General features: G+C 46.0%; 2 protein-coding genes and 1 long non-coding RNA gene across 3 annotated transcripts in view; 1 reads left to right on the plus strand and 2 right to left on the minus strand.

Annotated features, from left to right (window-relative positions):
- Window positions 1-4,128: 4,128 nt before the first annotated feature.
- LOC127006190 (uncharacterized) lies at window positions 4,129-8,730 on the minus strand. The gene is made up of 3 exons (XM_050875766.1): window positions 8,543-8,730; window positions 8,052-8,239; window positions 4,129-7,187 (listed from the first exon to the last, which is right to left on the minus strand). The coding sequence occupies exons 1-3, from the start codon at window positions 8,633-8,635 to the stop codon at window positions 6,590-6,592; spliced, it is 879 nt and encodes a 292-aa protein (XP_050731723.1). The 5' UTR covers window positions 8,636-8,730; the 3' UTR covers window positions 4,129-6,589.
- Window positions 8,731-13,050: 4,320 nt separating this feature from the next.
- Window positions 13,051-20,114, plus strand: part of LOC127006191 (small lysine-rich protein 1-like) — a 12,596-nt gene continuing 5,532 nt past the window's right edge. The window contains exons 1-2 of the mRNA XM_050875767.1: window positions 13,051-13,962; window positions 15,079-15,258. The gene's annotated coding sequence lies outside the window, so the exon portion shown is untranslated. The remainder of the gene's footprint in view (window positions 13,963-15,078; window positions 15,259-20,114) is intronic.
- The window catches only part of LOC127006192 (uncharacterized), a 6,065-nt gene continuing 2,265 nt past the window's right edge, over window positions 16,315-20,114 (minus strand). Inside the window, exons 3-4 of the long non-coding RNA XR_007759186.1 lie at window positions 19,675-19,856; window positions 16,315-17,036 (exon numbers count right to left, since the gene is read on the minus strand). This is a non-coding gene — a long non-coding RNA (uncharacterized LOC127006192). The remainder of the gene's footprint in view (window positions 17,037-19,674; window positions 19,857-20,114) is intronic.

Here is a 20,114-nt window from a genome sequence, read left to right on the forward strand (position 1 = left end):
AGGAAGAATAAGGTAGAAGAGAGAGGGGAGGGAGGTTAGGGGGAGAGAGAACAGTCTGGGTTCATAAAACTTACAAGGCTGTGAAAATAAACAAGAAAACAAGAAAGTAGTGAAAATAATGAGGATTGTACCACTGCCACCACTGAGGCAGGTACTGGTGGGGGGGGGAGGGAGTAAGATACAGGCCAGCAGAATGTGAGGGGGAGGGGGAGTGGGTGAGGGTGGGGCAGGGAGGGGGTGTAGGGGGTTATGTTATAGGGGTGGGGTAGGGGGGGTTGGGGGGTTCAACTTGTGCACATAAATGAGTCTTAAACATTTAAAAAATAAAAAGTGGCCGCTGCCGCTGCTGCTGCTGCCGTTTTGAATAAAAATATTTTATCTCTGGAAGGTGATTGTCTGTTCCTGTGTGTGTGTGTAGACTTTTATTGCATGCTGCCTATAACACTGGTATGCTTTCTTGAGGGGCCTGGTGGATGACCCATCCCATTACTGGCACAAGCCAAATTTATCTATAGTGGCTGCCGTGATGTACAGCTTGCTTGGCCCATGCTGCCCCACGGTGCTCCTCTTGATTGAAGTCGCAGGTTATGGTTGATTGAAGGCTGGGCAGCATGTAGGACATTTGTCAGTACTGTGTACTCCTGTCAGTACCCTGAACACTGCAGTCATGTCGCCTCTTTTTTTACCTTTTCATCCAAGGATGATTGCAAAATCTTTACATGTTGCCTCTTTTTTTTCCCTTTTTCATCCAAGGATGATGGCAAAATCTTTAGTCTCTTTTTTTCAATAAGTCTGACAGCTTGGGGAACATCTCTGTGCATTCTGTCAATCTTGTTTGTGTATTTTTATATGGCGACCAAACGACTGCCATGTATTGCATCCCGGGATGTATCAGAGCTGCATGTCTTTCATCACTTGGAACGCTCATTATCCATTCTTTGCCGTCTTCTTTTTCCCATTCCTTATTATACTTCTTGCTGTACTTCGCCCAATTACTCATTATTACTAAGGAATGCGTACACGTGTATATGTAGATTGGATGTGAAGTCTGGAATACAACGAACGATATTTTTTATAGTGAGAGCTTGGAGTAGGTAAGAGATCGAACTGTAGCCATAGAGATACATTTTCATTATTATTATTTATGTATTTGTTTATTTTAGGTGCTTCCTATAGCGAAGGTAGGCTCTCTTGAGGGACCTGGTGGACGGCCCCAGCCCGTTAGTTGGCGAGGCGAATTTTTTTTATAGTGGCTGCCGTGACATGACTTGCTTGGCCCGTGCTACCCCCTGGTGCTCCACTTGTTGAACGATCGAATTAAGTCGCTAAAGTTGGAGTCGACTGAAGAACACTGGGCAGCATGTTGGTTATAAACGTCCGTCATTCGATGGTTTAAGATCGTCAGCGTGCTTCAGTGGAACTTGAACCTAGGACCTCGGGCTCACCATGCCCACACGCTGACCACTCCGCCACTGCCTCTACACATTGTATATATTTATCTAAGTTGCATAAAAGTTTATATATGTATTGAAGTTAAGCTGCAGGGAAGAAATAGCTTTGTGTACATAAATCTTTCCATCGCTGCAGCAAAGACAGCGACATATTTATATAGGTTCGTGCCACGGCGAAAAAAGTAAACAGGTTGAAGGAGAGGGGGAGGAGGAGGAACAGAAAAAAAAAAAAAAAATTTACATATTTGCTAAGACCACAGACCACACAGAGCCTTAGGTCCGTGCTATCAAACCCTTCGGAGCCTTAGTACATCTATCTAAAAAGTCTCGTGGAAGTTGTCGGGGTTTTCATGGGTGGTTTCCTTAGCCTGGCGGTATAGTTTGGCCGTGAACATAAAAAACACTCATGACAACACGTATAGCTCCTCTCTGCCCTTAAAAAACGTCCAAACAGGAACCCCAAACGTTTGATAGTAGGAGTGTTTAAAGTGAAAGGAACATGAAACGGCCACCAAGACTGTATTTCTGCCTTATAAAAACGTCCTAACAAGAGCCCCAAACGTTTGACAGTACGAGTGTTTAACCTAAGTGAAAGTAACATGAAACAGCCACCAAGACTGTATTTCTGCCTTATAAAAACGTCCTAACAAGAGCCCCAAACGTTTGATAGTACGAGTGTTTAACCTAAGTGAAAGTAACATGAAACAGCCACCCAAGACTGTAATTCTGCCTTAGCGAATGGAAGATGGAGGAACTGGCGGTCGAGTTGGTTTTGAAATGAACCAGTCGTGGAAGAGAAGAAGGAGGATATCAAGGAAGAGGAAATGGGGAACGAGAGATCGAGTGAAGAGAGAATAAGAGGAGGAGGAAGAACAAAGGGAAGAGAACGAAAGGTAAGAAGACTCCCCCCACACACACACAGTCCTAACCCTTCTTTACCCCCGTTAGAGTTTAGAGAGAGAGAGAGAGAGGGGTATGATAATAGTAAGATTTTAATAGTATGGCAATAGTACCAAGTATGATTTAATGATAATAGTGGGAAAGAAAATAGAGGAGAGGAAAGATAAGGAGTGATAAGGATGTGTATGTGTGTGTGAGAGAGAGAGAGAGAGGGGTATGATAATAGTAAGATTTTAATAGTATAGCAATATAGTACCTAGTATGATTTAATGATAATAGTGGGAAAGAAAATAGAGGAGAGGAAAGATAAGGAGTGATAAGGATGTGTGTTATGAAGCTGACCACGCGCCTTGTTTCATTTCATTGTAGTAATAAGTGTTAATTTAGCATGCTCGTTTTGCACTAACCTTCAGACCTCTTGGACCACCGCGGCAAAGGGCTAGTTTCACAGTTCCCCATGATCGGTTAGTAAGCTCCCAAACCAATACCAGAGCCTTCGAAATTTCCTTGTATAGTGTCTGGTGTTTACATTTAAGTTCACAAATTTGATGAAACTATACAGGAAAAGTCTTGTGTATTTAGTGTGGCATCGAAGACCTCCCCATTTTGGATTGTATGGGATTCTATAGTTTGGTTCGGGCTGTTACGAAGACACTGTGTTGGACTGTGAAACCGGCTCAAAGTCTTATAAGCCAATCCGCGCTGTGACGTCATGTGTGGGACAGTACAGGTGGGGGGGGCCTTGAGCGGGGTTCCGTGCGCTGCGAGGTGAAGCCTGACGAAGCTTTGAGTGAACCATAGCACGCTTTGACCATGGGACACTTTGAGCCATGTGAGTGGGTATACGTGTCAAGAGTATTCCCATTTTCATACTTGTGGTGCAGGAGCTCGAAAGGTTCATTGGAGATACACGACACAACACAACACTACTTACTAAGGCCCCGTTCACACTGTGCCGACTCTGGGCCACGACAACCCAGCGACTCACGGTACACGAGGTCTTGGGTGTGAAATGTTGGTGTGAAAAGGTCGCACACGGTCGGAAAGAGGTCTAGAAACGATCGCCGGATGCTGAGTTGGCACAGTGTAAAGGGATTCTAAAAGTCACTGGGTTATCGTGGCCCAGAGTCTTCTGGAGTGTTTTAGGGGGCTGGTATCGGGGCCGAAGACATTACCTCCAGATTTTATAAACGTCGTATTTGCAATTATTAACTCATGTGGCTAGTTTAACTTTTTACTTTATTATTTTTGGGGGGGACGGAGTTACCTAGAAGTGTTGGCTTTTCACAGAGTTCAGTCAACATATTACAAACTCCGTCGTAAAAGCAATATAAAAATAAAATCAACAAAACCAACTACCCACGCCTTGGAAAACGAGTCAAAACATTAGTCAACCACAATATTGTTGATGAAGACTCTACGTCGTTTGAAATATCAGGCGTGGGATGAGGAGGGGGCGAGAGTGGCTGATGGTGATGGTTATTATATTTTGCTTGTTGAGGACCGTGCTGGCGGATGCTGTTGATGATTTGAGTGAAAAAGTGAACGAAGATTAATACGGCGTTTTAAATATCAGGCAATTGAGTGGTGGTGGTGTGTGTGTGTGTGTGTGTGTGTGTGGGGGGGGGGGGGGGGGCCGGTCAAAGGTGTGAAGATCAAGTATTTCCGCATGTGTGTGTGTGTGTGTGTGTGTGTGAAGTAAAATCAACGATAATTGGTTAACTATCTAATACACATCTGGAGAGAGAGAGAGAGAGAGGATAAAGAAAATCATATGCCTGGTTCTTTATATAATCTATTTCATACATTCAATTAGTTGTAGTATATAAAAGTTATAGTAGTAGTAGTTGTGGTAGATAAATTATGTTTACGTATGAATGAAACATGGAAACATGGAAATCCAGGCAACAGAAAGTCTATTGGCTCATTACGAGGTCGCCCGCTTTGGTGATTTAATCTGCTCGACCGCCACTTGGGGCTTGATGAGCAGATGAAAGCACCTCGATATTGATGAGCAGATGAAAGCACCTCGATACTGAGGAGCAGACGAAAGCACCTCGATATTGAGGAGCAGATGAAAGCCCCTCGTTATTCAGTTTACTCCCGACGCAGCGAAATGACGGTCGATTCTATATTTGAAGGAGTTGATGGTATTCGCATTTACTACTTCTGAGGGAAGATTGTTCCGGTGGCGGGTGACTCGGTTTGAAAAGAAACTCCTTCCAATGTCTGTGTTACATCGACTCGACTGAATGGGTAAACCGTTATTTCTAGTTCTTGAGTTGGTTTGCAGTTCAAAGAATTTGGAGTAATCGACGTTATTGAACTTTTTCAGATACTTGAAGACTTGAATCATATCCCCTCGTAGGCGTCTTTTCTCCAATGTAAAGAGATTGAGTCGCTTGAGTCGTTCCTCGTACGGTTGAGCCCTGAAGGTTGGAATCATCTTTGTGGCGCGTCGTTGAATCCTTTCCAGTAAAGCAATGTCCTTTCTCTAATTAGGAGACCAGAACTGTACTGCATACTCGAGGTGCGGTCTTACCATGGAATTATACAAGGATAGCATCACGTCTGGTGTTTTACACTCGAAGTTCCTCGCTATGAACCCGAGCATAGTGTTGGCTTTGTTGTATGCTTTTTTACAGTGATTCGCGTGTTTCAGGTCACTGCTGATAGTGACTCCAAGATCCTTTTCCTCCTGCATCGCCTGCAGAGGTCTCCCATTCATGATGTATGTGTGGTTACTATTTTGGGACCCAATGTGCATGACTTTGCATTTGTCAACATTAAAAGACATATGCCATTTTTCCGACCATTCGATAATGTGATTGAGGTCTTTCTGAATGATTTCGCAGTCTGTCTTTGTGAGGGCCTCTCCACCCACCTTGGTGTCATCTGCAAATTTCGATATCGTGGATTTCAGTCCTGATTCTAGGTCATTGATATATATGATAAAGAGGATGGGTCCCAGCACTGACCCTTGAGGCACTCCACTAGTGACTGGAAGCCAATCGGAAGGCTGTCCGTTGAATAGTACTCGTTGTTTTCTGTCGGTGAGCCAATCTTTTATCCACGCGATCAGATTGGCTCTAATGCCCGCCGAGTGCAGTTTCTTAAGGAGTCGCTCGTGCGGTACCTTGTCGAAGGCTTTCTGAAAGTCCAGGTATATAACATCACTGGGGATGTGGGCATCCCAGTTCTTATATATACCTTGGAAGAAGTCTAATAAATTTGTTAGGCAGGAGCGCTTGTTTCTGAAGCCATGCTAGGTGTCGGAGATTATATTATTGTTTTCTAGAAGCTTAACAAGTTTATCTCTAATAATCTTTTCGAGTATTTTTCCTGCCACTGATGTCAAACTTATGGACCTGTAGTTTAATGCAACGCTTTTGTCTCCTTTTTTGAAAATCGGTGTTACGTTCGCCATCTTCCAGTCTTCCGGGACCTTTTTCAGTTGAACTGACCGGTTGAATATGTTAGTGAGTGGTTGAAGTATTTGTTGTTTAAGCTCTTTTAATAACCGCGGGGACAAACTGTCGGGTCCCGTTGACTTGTTCGTGTCGAGTTTGTCCAAGTACTTTTTTACTTCTTGGTCGCATATTGAGTCAATTTCCAGGGGCGTGATCTCACTCGGCGGGTCAGGGCCCTCGGGAATGGTTTCGACGTCCTCGACTGTGAATACGGATGCGAAGTTACTGTTGAGGATTCTGGCCATCTGTTTACTGTCCTGAGTTACAGATCCAGTCTCGTCTGTCAGGGGACCAATATTGGATTTTACTTTCTTTTTCGATCTTATGTACGTGAAGAATTTCTTGGAGTTAGTTTTGATTTCGGGCGCTATTTGCTTTTCATAGTTGCGTTTGCTACTCCGAATAAGGCTGCGACAAGCTCTGAGGCTGTTGTGGTACTGTGTGCTGGCTTCGGCCGTAGCATTCTCTTTCATCAAATTATAATTCCTTTTTTTTTTAGGTTTACTGCCCTTTTTATTTCTCTGGTCATCCACGGTGGATCTACGGCCCCATTTACTCGCCTGGATTTCGTAGGCACTGTAGCCTTCTCTACCTGCAACAGCTAATCTTTGAAGACGTTCCACGCGTTGTCGATTGTATTGTCGGTGATGTCAAGTTGGTCCCAGGTCGTAGGGGGAAGCAGCGCAAGGGAAGAGAGAAGCAAGATCTTGGAGAGGAGAAGGAAGGGAAGGTAAAGAAAGGGAAGAGAGGGAGGGGTAAGGAGGGGAATTACTCTTTAGATATCAATGGGGGTGAGCTGGGGGAAAGAGGGGGTGCGGAGGGGCTGGTGGTGGTGGGGGGGAGTGGGGGGAGTTGCATCATGGAGGTGGAGGCAATGAGAGGGGCGGAGGGGAGGTCACCGTACCCCTCCTCTCCTCCCTTCCCCACCCCGAAACTCCCCCTCTCTCCCCCATCGAAGCTGTGCCTGTACCCCTCCCCCGCCATGGTCTGCTCGTAGGAGGGTGGGGGGAGGGCGACGTATGGGGGAGGGGGGTCAGATGGCTCCCGCATGACCCCTCTTCTCTCCCGGGGGGGTTCGGAGGATTGGGAGGGGAGGGGTAACGGGGGCGGGGGTAAAGGGCGGAGGGGGGGCGGGGGTAAAGGGCGGAGGGGGGGCGGGGGTAAAGGGCGGCGGGTGGGCGTGTGGCGGCGGGTGGACGCTGAGACTATGATGAATATGAAAAAGACCACGATAGCCACTGTGACCCCTGAGCCCACGATGCCGGAGGTGGAGGGCCCATATTGATCCTGGGAGGGGGTGAGGGGGGTTGTTAGGAGGGATGAGTCTCCCCCTTCTCTTCTGGTCGCTTCCTCCGCCTTGACGCATCTGAAGCAAAAGATATAGGCTACATCAGGATTCCTGTTTTAACCCTGGGCTACACAAAGTACCTAGTTATTAAGTCGCGCGCACACACACACACACACACACACACACACACACACACACACACACACACACACACACACACACACACACACTCATTCAATTAATTAATCAATCAATCAGTCAGTTAATCATTCAAGCAAGGGCAGCCTGCGCCGAAGAGCCACATGCACGTATAGCCGGAGTTGGCGTTCACGGACTGTGCAGGTAATAAATAGGCCTTGAATCCAAGAATGAATCTACCTCACGGAGTAGTCTCCGGTTTGACCCAAAGTCATTCCAGCGATATCCCATGCATGATTCTGCGTAGACACTTATTACCAAAGGCATCAATCCGACTCTTCAAGTCACAGTACAGTGTCCATGTCTCACACCATGCAATAAGACAGAGAGCACAAGCTACATACTTGAAGATCTGGATCTTTGTCCCGCATATGTATCGACAACGCCATATAATTGCCTCCAGACGCCTTCTTGAGATCGACATGCATCCATCCCCTTTCGAAAATCACATCGGCGCTCCACCAGTACGCGAAGCGCTAGGATGCGGTCAGTTGTCGACTTACCGTCAAGTACAGTATTTGGCAAGGAGCTTTTAGGTACAGACGTGACCAGCAGGTGCCCCCCCCTGGATCCGCCACTGGAGAGAGCTGTTGGTGTTCCTGGTGCCAGACCAATGGGAACCGACATGACAAGCCAACCAGTAGTGCCCGTAGCACGGAAGTCGCCTAGGCCAAAGAGTGTCTCGAGGGGTGGAGGAAAGAGTAATGAATGAGGGAAGTTATAACTGACAGAAGGAAGACTCACCTTCTATTAAGACAGATCATCTTCTCGCTATGGGGAAGACACTGGCCATCCCACTTGCAGTACTCCCCGAGCCCCCGCTCCAGCATACACTTCCTCTCCACCCCGCCGCTTCTCAGCTGAACACACAGGCAGGGGAAACCGGGGCTGCACAACCCTGGCCAGCCCTTCCCCCGGCAGTCTGCATCCACCTGGGGAGAGAGACGTACAGCGGGGAGGAAGGATTTTGGGGAAGTTCACACACACACACACACACACACACACAAACGTTTAGACTTTAGATTAATCCACGCGCAATTATTATCATTATTATTATTATTATTATTATTATTATTATTATTATTATTATTATTATTATGTTGATGTTGATGATGATGATGTAAGAATTTGTATGTATGTGAGGAATTATAAGTAATCCTCTCTCTCTCTCTCTCTCTCTCTCTCTCTCTCTCTCTCTCTCTCTCTCTCTCTCTCTCTCTCTCTCTCTCTCTTACCTTACACTCTGACCAAGGTATGTAGCTCAGGCACTCCACCACTACCACCACCATCGCCACCACCCACCACCTCCACCACCACCCCGCTCCCATGGTGGAGGGGGGGAGAGGAGATCGATGTGTGTGTGTGTGTGTGTGTGTGTTCTTTTTTTCACTTCGAACCTTTTTCTTCCTTTGTCTGCTACAATGTCTTTTTTTCTTTCACTTTTTTACTATTATTTTTGTCAATCTGTCTTTTTTATCTTAATATTTTCTCTTTAATGTTTTTTTTCTTCACATTTCACTTCTCATTCTCATTTATCTTTCTTTCTTCCTCCCTTTCTTTCTCTCTTTCTCATTTCAATCATTTTTTTCTTTTCATTTGGGAAAATAACAATAGCTGTAGCGGTAGTATATATATAGTAGTAGTACAGTTGTAGTTACAGTAGTAAAGTATAGTAGTAGAAATATCAGCAGCAGCAGTAGTAGTAGTAGTAGTAGTAGTAGTTAGTAGTTACAGCTTGTATAGTAGTAGTAGTAGCAGCAGCAGCAGCAATAGTATACTAGTAGTAGTAGTAGTATATATAGTAGTAGGTTAGGTTAAGTATAGTAGTAGTAGTAGTAGTAGTACCATATATCACTAGCTACGTACTATACTACTACTACTACTACTACTACATATACCATCACCATTCACCACCACTATCACCCTTTGACCACAACCACTACCACCACCACTACGGTCCAGTGTTGCCGCTTATGGTACGAACGTACGTACCAGATTTGGTCTTTTGGGGTGAACAAAGTACGACTTCCACTAGATCTGGTACTAAATTGAGATTGTATTTTTTGCTCATACATTGTGGAAGTAAAATGAAGAGTGTCCTAAGTCGTTACATTTATGTCCTGCCATGTACTTCGTTAGTGCTCAACACCTTCAGCAACCCAAGAGGAGACAGATTTAGATTTTTATAGATTGATAGTTTATTGTTGCAAGTAAAACAACAAATGAGAAGGGAGGAGCATGCCATCCCAACCCCCAGGCAGTACAGAGTGTGATTATACAACTAAGGATACATAGACCAGTCAGTTAATAATGTTATATTGAATCAATCCGGTACGTTTTGTTCTCATTTGGTACGTTTTACTGGTGCTATCTGGTACTACTTATTAAAACTGAATGGCAACACGTTCACAACCACTCTGACCACCAACACCTGCACACCACCATTCACCACCACCAGGCCACCACTGCCACCAAGATCTCTAGGGTCAGCCGGCGTGGGGACGAAAATAACCCTGAGAAGTTACGTAACCACCAGTTTCGTACGAGTAGGTCTGTAGGACATACCAAGGCGGCCTGGTGCCCACCTTGGCCCTGCCCGCCCAGCACCCCGAGGCCTGAGCGCCGCCGTAATATCCGGGTCTCATAAAACACCGCCACTGCCGCCCATGCACCCAACGTTAGCACCACGGGCGTACTTGCACCTCACTGCCACCTGCACTGCCCTCCAACGCCTTTCCACACACTGACCTCACACACCACGCACTACACTACTCCTCCAACCACTCCCTCCCAACACGGCTGTCCTGCGGGGCCACAAGGGTACACCTCCACTGGGGACGCCCTCGCAGGCCAGCACATCGTCATCGCGGGATGGGCAACACCGTGGGGCTGGATGAGTCAGCGAGGGGCCAGCCACTCACAAGTCTCCCATCCCCAGCCTCCAGACCACAGTGACACACCTAAGACAGATTTCCAGCAGACAGTGGAGCACCAGACCATGGCCTGACTCAGAAGGCCTTGACCAGACTGACAGTGACAGTTAGCCTGAGACCTTAGGACGATACACACTCCACCACCCAGCACTGGCGGACTCGCTCCCCCAGCCGTCCCCTGCACACAGCCAATATCTAAAGAAAGACCTTGCACACAGCCATCACTCGCCTAAGGATTGAACATACCCGTCTCAACGCCCACCTGCACCATCTGAACATGATCCAGGACCCACACTGCCCATGGTGCCCCACACAGCCTGACACACCAGAACACTTCCTGCTTCACTGCACAAGATTCCGCTCCCTCTGCACCAACCTCAAAGCATCCCTAACCAGACTCCACATTCACAGGGTGACTCTCGAGGATCTGCTGGGCAGTGACACCCTCAGCCCTTCAGACCTTCCTACTGAAGTCGGGTCAGCTTGACAGAATCTACCCCCTGCCCTGCCAGGGACATAACAACAGCCACAAACAATCTGCAATCCTGGGGTTATAAGGCCGTCGTTCCATGGCCTAACCAGTCCCCTGAAACACTAAAAAAGAAGTCTTGGTGCACCCTGTCATTAACTTTGATTGGTGGTTAGTGTTATGTAGCACTGAATTCCAACCTTACATGTCGATAATATGAAGCAGTATATAATGTTGTTGTCGTAGATTTAGGTGTCATCACCGGCCAGTCTGGGGACCCGCCACCTCCACTCCTCTGCTCTATCTTCAAGTATTGCAGCTGGTTGATGATGGAGTTGGACGCTGCTCCTCTTGAAGTCGGGCCGTGTGGGACTGGAGGCTCATCTGGTATCGTTGCCAGGAATTTGTCCAGCCTCTTCTTGAAAGTTTCTGTGCTAGCACCGGTCAGGTCTCTGATGTCCCTTGGTAGACAGTTGAACAGCCTGGGTCCAGCACAGATGAAGCTTTCTGCCTGTATTGTCAGGATTCCCTTAGTGCTTCTTCCTGTGAAATTGAGGCATACAGTCCCACACACATACAGTGTCACACACACACACACACACACACAAACAGGCGGTAGGTGGTGGCTGAATGGATAGCGCGACGGCGCCACGTTCAGGACGACGCAAGTTCAATCCCCACCCGGTGCCACCAAGCTGGGATTTTTCAGCCGCCGCCGGGTGGCTTAAAACTACCCACATGCTGCCTAGAAGACCACCTATCAACCCGGACTCTAGATTCTAGGATTAAAGATGATCTCTGGGAGGGCAGCATGAGCCAATGCAAGATGGCGCTACTATAAAACACTTGCCTGCACCAGAACGGGCTGGGCCAACCATCAGGCCCCACCAGGAAGAAGCACTGGGCCGACCATCAGGATCCACCGGGAAGAAGCCTACCGGCACAATAGGCCACGACATAGAAAAAAACACTAAAAAAAACACAGCAAGCATAAATTAACCAATCCCATCCGTCACTTGCCTTCTGTAACGCCAGAATTTTCTCTGTACTATAACTCCACAACAAAAGCGTGTAATGAAACACAAGAAATTAATCCAGACAAGGAAAGGTTTTGCTGGTGGTGGGGATCGACCCTCACCCAGTGAGATGGGAGAGCCACTTTAACCAGTCGGCCAAAGACGTATCCCCCTTGTTGAGTGGGTTATGGGAGGCTCGCCAATCAGGCTTTTCTCGGCACTACACTTTTTGCCTTGAACCTAATAGCAACCAGAGGTAGCGGTGGCATGAAGATTAGCATCCCAAGGTTCCTCCTCCCTGGGTACTTGTGTAGCTTTCAGCTGTTTACTCATCATTTTCTTTTAGTTAACATTTCATGCCTTTATATTTACTTTATTTGTATTTCATTGTATTTATATACTAACAGTAAACATATACTTCTTAAACCTTCAGTTATACTTATGCATATATATATATATATATATATATATATATATATATATATATATATATATATATATATATATATATATATATATATATATATATATATATATATATATATATATATATATATATATATATATATATATATATATATATATATATATATATATATATATATATATATATATATATATATATATATATATATATATATATATATATATATATATATATATATATATATATATATATATATATATATATATATACACATAGATACATATATATATATATATATATATATATATATATATACAGCCATACCTTGGTTTACGAGCTTAATTCATTCCAGATTTTGCTTGCAAACCAAAAAAGTCGTAAACCAAAACTGTAAGTAAGTGTTGTGATGAAAACACAAAGATCACACACGAGTACAAACTTCAGCAGACACAAGCTTGTGGGTGTTAGCTCTGTGAGTGTACAATGCGGACTGAGACCCTATTCCCATTGTTTTCTGCTCTGAGCACTTTCGCCTCGCAGTGAACAAAAGGAACCCACGCTCATGTCTTCAGCTTGTACAAACAGGATGCTCGTACACTGTCACCGCTGGTAAACCAAGGCATTTTAGTGTTTTTTTTTATTATTAAAATGCTCGTAAAGTAAGGCACTCATAAACTGAGGTATTACTATATATATATATATATATATATATATATATATATATATATATATATATATATATATATATATATATATATATATATATATATATATATATATATATATATATATATATATATATATATATATATATATATATATATATATATATATATATATATATATATATATATATATATATATATATATATATATATATATATATATATATATATATATATATATAAGGTAAAACTGGGTTTGATTGATTTGGTAAGTTTGGCTTGGCTTAGATTGAATTCAGTTTAGTAACTGTTATATGAGGCACTGAGGGCCAATGCACCAAAAATTGCCACAGTGGGTTACAGGGGTAGCTCACGGCTTCTTCCAGAATATGGATCATTTGTAGATAAAACAATCAGCATGTCCACAAGATTTAAGGCTGAGCTTCACCTACTTTTTTCCTCTCTGGTTATCTTCATATTAAAAATCTTTGTTAAATGAATTTTTCAAAAATCATTAAAAGATTGTGATCGTGATTAGGATAATACAACTGCTGCAGCCAGTTTTGCTCAGAAGGAACTTTATTATGTAGCAGTACTTCTGAAATCTTTTATTGTTTTGTGCTGGTTGATGTAATAGATAAGCCTGTATGATAAATGGGCCTATTCATGATTTAATTATTTTCTTGATTCATGTATATGATCAAAAAGCTCTACCCAAGAGCTTTAACTTGGTGTATTATAAGGAAGCTGCATGATCTCAAACTTCAATCTTCATGTACTCAAAAATATGGTACTGGCTTGTTTCCTCTCTGCCGCTCAGTGTCTCATATTTTTCCTCTTTCCCAGACTTCTTTATCCTTCTCTTCTTCTCTTCTTTTACTTCCTCCCTCTCACCCCCCTCCACCCCCACAGGAAACTGACGACGTGATCTCAGAGCTAAACCTTCAGGAGGAGGATGTGATGCTGGGCCAGGGAACACTGCGGCCTGACCTCATAGACTCCGCCTCTGCCCAGGCTATCAAGACCCACCACAACAACACTGACCTCGTGCGGGAGTGGTGGGCGAAGGGTCGAGTGGTGGAGCCCCTCAGGGATTTCCATAAGGATGAGGTGGATGGCAGGGGCACAATCAGGGAATGAAATAGGTGTGGAGTGGGAGTGGTCTATGTGGAGTGAGTGAGGAATGGTTGCATGAGGGGATGGAAGTGGGTTAGATGTATAGAGGAAGTGGGTGGGTGTGGTGTGGAAATGGAATGGGTGTGGAGTGCAAGACGGGTGTGTTACAGAAGTGGGATGGTTTTGGAGTGGAAGCGAGGTGGGTTTGGTGTGGAGTGGGCATGGAAGGTGTGTGGAATGGGTGTGAAATAGACATAGAATGGGTGTATGGTGGAAATGGGTGTATGGTGGAAATGGGTGGGTGTATAGTGGAAATGGGATGGGTGTATAGTGGAAATGGGGTGGGTGTGGTGTGGAATGGATGTGGAGTAGCTGTGGTGGCTGAGAAAGAAGGTTTAGTTGTGTGGGTCACATTCCAAACTCTCCCTGACCATCTCAAAAACCAATGGCAGCATCTAAACAGTTCTCTGCCTTTATTTTATTCCACAGAGTTCACTTCCAATCACCTACTCTTTCCTTGACATGCTTGCACCATAGTATTATGTATAAAATCATGGTGTTGGATGTATTTATTAACCCGGTAGCAGCGACGGGCCAAATTTGTGGCTTTACCGTGTAGCAGCAACGGGTCAAATTTGTGCCATGATATAAAACCCCCCAAAAATAGATGATGCATAAACGGATCACGAATGCTTTGATATATATTATGAAATGGTTTGTGTGAGTGATGATTTTTTTTTTTTTTTTCTTTTCTTATGTTTCTCGGTTAGAGGGACCATTAAGAAACATGATCCCCGCTGCTACTGGGTTAACCTGTAAAAGTGGTTTATAAAAAGCTTGTAGGGAACAGTGTCTGGCTGACTAATACTGTTGGAACTGATCTCAAGGGAATGGCCTAGGAATGGAGAGCTTGGAGTATGTATATGATCTTGTCCTCTTTCTTCTCTCTCTTTGCTTTCACTTTCCTCGGCATCTCAGGTGTTTGGGGGCTGCGGAACAGGCAGCTTATACCGTCTGCACACCTCCCTCTCTACCTGATTCATTATTAATAATAGTAATATGGGTGTTTCTCTATCAATAACACACTCACTTGATACGCTTTCTCCTCCCTAATCATCCACTCTCATCTGCCTCTGTCATCACAGGTGCGTTAAATCACCAGAGATCTTGGGCTGCTGGATGAGTTTGTGCAGCGCCATCCGTTCCCCGGCTGGGGCCTGGCCATCTGCATGTTGTGTGCCGAGGAGCCTTGCATGGAGGAGAACTTCTCTGCGACCCAAGTCATACTCAGAGTCGTGGTGGACTATGCCGCCAGTGTGCTGAAGGTGGGTGTGGCGGTGTAAGCAGAGTAAGTCATTGATCAAGATCGAGTTGTGTTAGTGAACGAAAGGTTAAAATGCCATGCACTGAGAATGTTCATTCTTTATTTAAATTTATTATTTTTTTGATGTTAATTACTAAAGGAATTTTCAATAATCTATAAAAGAAATTCTATGAAAAAACGAGGTAGGCCTTATAAATGGTTTGTTTTTTGAGGATAAAGAGTGACTGTAAATCCCAGAAATCATGCCAATGTTACTTTTGCAACATTGGGAAGGGCAGTGACCTTAGGTCAGACTGGGTCACCACTGCCATGGCAGTTTACCTTCAGTCATTGATGTGGCAGTGGTGCAAACGGTTCAAGGCCTGAGGGAGGCTCGCCTAAAGTGCCTTTATAAAATAAAAGGAGTATAACCTGACCTACCCTACCTTAGCCCTAATCTAAACCAGCCCTCCCTACTGTACCCTACCCAAACCTAACCTGGCCAAACCTACCCCAGCTTATGGTAACACAGCTTGACTATCTAGCACTTGCCTGCCTCTGTAATTATCAGCGTGTGCTTCATGTTCCTCCCATCCCCCTCACACTTGCACCCAGGGTCTCTTTTTCTCTTTCTTTTGCTCCGTCTTTTTCTCTCCTCTACCTTTATCTTTTCTATTTATTTCTCTTGTTCTTGTTCTCCTGTTTTCTCTCTTCTCTGTTTTCATCTTACTCCTGTTTTCTTTCTTTATCTTTTTCTGTATCTAATTCTCTGTGTATCTTTTTCTCTCACTCTCTTAATTTTAATACACACACAGGAACACCAGGATCGGCTATGGTGATGTTAGGTGCGCCTGTTGAGAGGTGGTGGTGGGGGTTGGGAAAGGTTAAAGGTGTGAAGTTCAAGACGTTCCGCACCAGGCCATCCACACCTGTGACGAGTTAGTAATTAATGCATACCTGTGTGTGTGTGTGTGTGTGTGTGTGGTGAAATCAGCGATAATTATTGGTTACTTATATATCTAATACACATATGAAGAGAGAGAGAGAGAGAGAGAGAGAGGATAATGAAAGTCGTATGCCAGGTTCTACAATTATATGATTTATTTTCATACATTTAATTTGTTGTAGTATGTTGTAGTAGTAGTAGTAGTAGTAGCTAGATATGTTTACGTATATAAGTGAAGGGAAGAGAGGGAGGGGAGGGGAAGGGGAAAGGAGAGGAATTACTCTAAATATTATTGGGGGTGAGTTGGGGAAGGGGGAGGGGAGGGGGACTGTGATGGGGGAGGGGAGGGGGAGAACCTGGGGGTGGTGGTGGGGAGCGGGTGGAGTTCCATCATGGAGGTGGAGGCAGTGAGAGGGGAGGAGAGGAGGGCGCCGTACCCCACTCCTCCCCTCCCCACCCCCAAACTCCCCCTCTCCCCCCCATCGAAGCTGTGCCTGCGCCCCCCCACCCCCATGGCCTGCTCGTAGGAGGGTGGGGGGAGGGAGGCGTACGGGGGAGGGGGGTCAGATGGCTCCCGCTGGACCTCTCTTCTCTCCCGGGGGTGTTGGGAGGAGGGGAAGGGGGAGGGAGGCGGGAGAGAGTTGTGGCTGTGGGAGATTAAAAAGCGTGCGAACCAGGAGGTCAAGATAGCGACGAGGAAGATGACGATGATGACCATGACCCCCGAACCCACGATGAGGGCGGTGGGGCGCTTGTTTTGTTGCTGGAGGGGGGTGGGGGCGGCGGAGGATAGGGATGAGTCTTCCCCTCCTCCTCCCCCTCCTCTTCTGGTCCCTTCCTCCGCCTGGACACATCTGCAGAAAAAGACATACCTACACTAAGCGGTTATCAAGTAACACACACACACACACACACACACACACTTCACAGCACTCCCAGACCCAGAATGCCAGCCAGTTAGCAAACAGTGGTTCTTGCAAGAATCCCGCGGAGTTGCAGGAGATCCCAGAGCCTCGCGGTGCACTGAATCAAACGCCTTCTTGAGATCGACATAGACCACAAACATCCCCAGTCGAAACTCACGTCGGCGCTCCACCAGTAGGTACGCAAAGCGCTAGAATATGATCAGTTGTCGACTTACCAGGCGTGAACTCAGACTGCTCAGGGTCTCTGCAGCTTCAGCAGCTGGCTGCGAAAGTGCGAATCCGCATAAGCAACAGATGGGCAAGCACCTTGCCTGGAACACTGGCCAGTGTAATACTGCTGCATGTAGTTGTTGCAGTCCTGGCGGTTCCCTTGCCCCTTCCAGACAGGGACGACTGACCACTCTTCCAGTCAGGAGGAATGGTACCTGTTTACCACACGACAGCCAAGACCGCATGCAACACGCGGGTCATGGCTTCACCTTCAGCATAGAGCAGCTTCAAACTGATGTTACAGATACCATGTGTCTTTCCACCCCTCAGCTTTGCCACAGCCTCTCTGACCTGACATACCTTTTCTTGTCTCTCCTTATGAGAGCTCTAGTTCTACGCGACAGATTGGTTCCGATTACCAGCAATCCTGGCATCGCGTCTCTTCTAGATATTTTCCAGCGTCTATCCAGAGACAAAACCACTCCTAGATCTCGGGCGCTCCACTCCTTTGCAGATTGAAGAGTTTCACGTTTAAAGGTATTCCACATTTCTACAGGGTCTTCAAGGGTGCTGAGCGCATTGAACTGATTTGAGACTGCCACTGCATACCCGTGAGCACATGCCAAGTCTTTCAATATACTGAGATGAAGCGCGGTAAGATTACATCTTGAGATTCTTCTTGACCTGACATGAAGCTTGAGTGTTGCACCAACCAGCCAAAGAACTCAGCACTCCGGAAAACCCTGCAGATCTGTATAGGATCCTCCAACGAGTGCTGACAAGGATGTGGTCAGTCTCCATAGCTACCCTCCAGCATTGCTATACCAAGTCAAGCGGTGCAGCTGGTCTCTGGTACCAATGTAGCCGCGGTGCCGCCGGTGTACGCGGCGCCGCGGAAAGGGTTAAAGGTCAGTGGTGTATGTTTACGCGTCGACGCGCTTATCAGGACCGTCTTCGCCCATATATTGGACCTACTAGGGTCAAAGGGTAATGCCTCCTAGGATTAATGTAGGGTAACGTGGGGTTACGGGGTTAATGTGGTGGAGGCGTAGGCCATTACTCGAGGCTTGAGTGTCAACAGGGAACCGTCATCCCGATGGCGGGCTGAACGGAGGACAAGGTAGTAGCAGGCTGGCGTTCATACCGTTAACACGGCGTTGATGGAACTGGAAGGAGTAATCTGACTAACCCCGCATTGTGTACGTATCTCTTTCTCTGTTATCGTCTAGCGTCTAAGTATCTCCTGATTCCACAATATTGTAATACGTTTCCTTAACGTCTAAGGTTATTCTGCCTCCCACAAGTGTACAAGTACATTCATGTTAACGACGAGTGGTACGGGTTGTCCTGCCACGGAATATAAGGATAAAGTTTACATTTTCCGGGATGGGGCAAATCCCTACAGTCCGACATATTGTAGCCGCGGTGCCGCCGGTGTACGCGGCGCCGCGGAAAGGGTTAAAGGTCAGTGGTGTATGTTTACGCGTCGACGCGCTTATCAGGACCGTCTTCGCCCATATATTGGACCTACTAGGGTCAAAGGGTAATGCCTCCTAGGATTAATGTAGGGTAACGTGGGGTTACGGGGTTAATGTGGTGGAGGCGTAGGCCATTACTCGAGGCTTGAGTGTCAACAGGGAACCGTCATCCCGATGGCGGGCTGAACGGAGGACAAGGTAGTAGCAGGCTGGCGTTCATACCGTTAACACGGCGTTGATGGAACTGGAAGGAGTAATCTGACTAACCCCGCATTGTGTACGTATCTCTTTCTCTGTTATCGTCTAGCGTCTAAGTATCTCCTGATTCCACAATATTGTAATACGTTTCCTTAACGTCTAAGGTTATTCTGCCTCCCACAAGTGTACAAGTACATTCATGTTAACGACGAGTGGTACGGGTTGTCCTGCCACGGAATATAAGGATAAAGTTTACATTCATGTTCATATGTCGGACTGTAGGGATTTGCCCCATCCCGGAAAATGTAGAGATAAGGTGTAGTGTACCTCACATTGTAATGTTTCATGATATCGGCTTGCAGGTTTGACCACTGTACAATAAACCGTGACGTGAGTTCGACACAGCGGTTTCAGTCATCCTTGGCACTCACTCAACAAGCGCTGGTCACCGCGCTTACAACCAAGAATCTGCCTTTCTCAACCTCCTGGATCTTGCAGAATTCAGCAGGAGAGAGTGGTTAATGTTCCTGGTATCTACACCATGGGAACGAACACACAGCTCGTGGCCATGCGCAACATTGTCAGTGCCAGTAGCTGCATTGATGTCGCCCGTGTCCCGAGGGGGGGGGAGGAGGGGGTAATAAACGAGGGTAATTGTTGATGACAGAGGGAAAACTCACCTTCTATGCAGACAGGTCATCCCCGCGTGCTGGGGAAGACACTGGCCATCCCGCAGGCAGTCCTCCCCACGTCCCCGACCCGGCAGACACCTCCTCGCCGCGCCCCCGCCCCCCCCAATACACAGGCAGGGGTGGAGGGGGCCGCACACCCCTGCCCCGCCCCCCCGGCAGTCTGCATTCATCTGGAAGAGAGAGGTGAAAGGAATAGAGAGAGAGAGAGAGAGAGAAGGATTTTTTGGAGATCCGTGCACACACACACACACACACACACACACACACACACACACACACATACCATGACATGACTAACTTTTTTTTGTGTGGGGTTGTTTGCGTCATTTTACAACATATTCCTTGGCATTACGCTTCCATATGCACGAATCTCACTCGCTACACACACACACACACACACACACACAGCGCAAATTAAGAGCAGCACT

The sequence above is a fragment of the Eriocheir sinensis genome, chromosome 32 (genome assembly GCF_024679095.1).
Source record: "Eriocheir sinensis breed Jianghai 21 chromosome 32, ASM2467909v1, whole genome shotgun sequence".
Taxonomy (NCBI): domain Eukaryota; kingdom Metazoa; phylum Arthropoda; class Malacostraca; order Decapoda; family Varunidae; genus Eriocheir; species Eriocheir sinensis.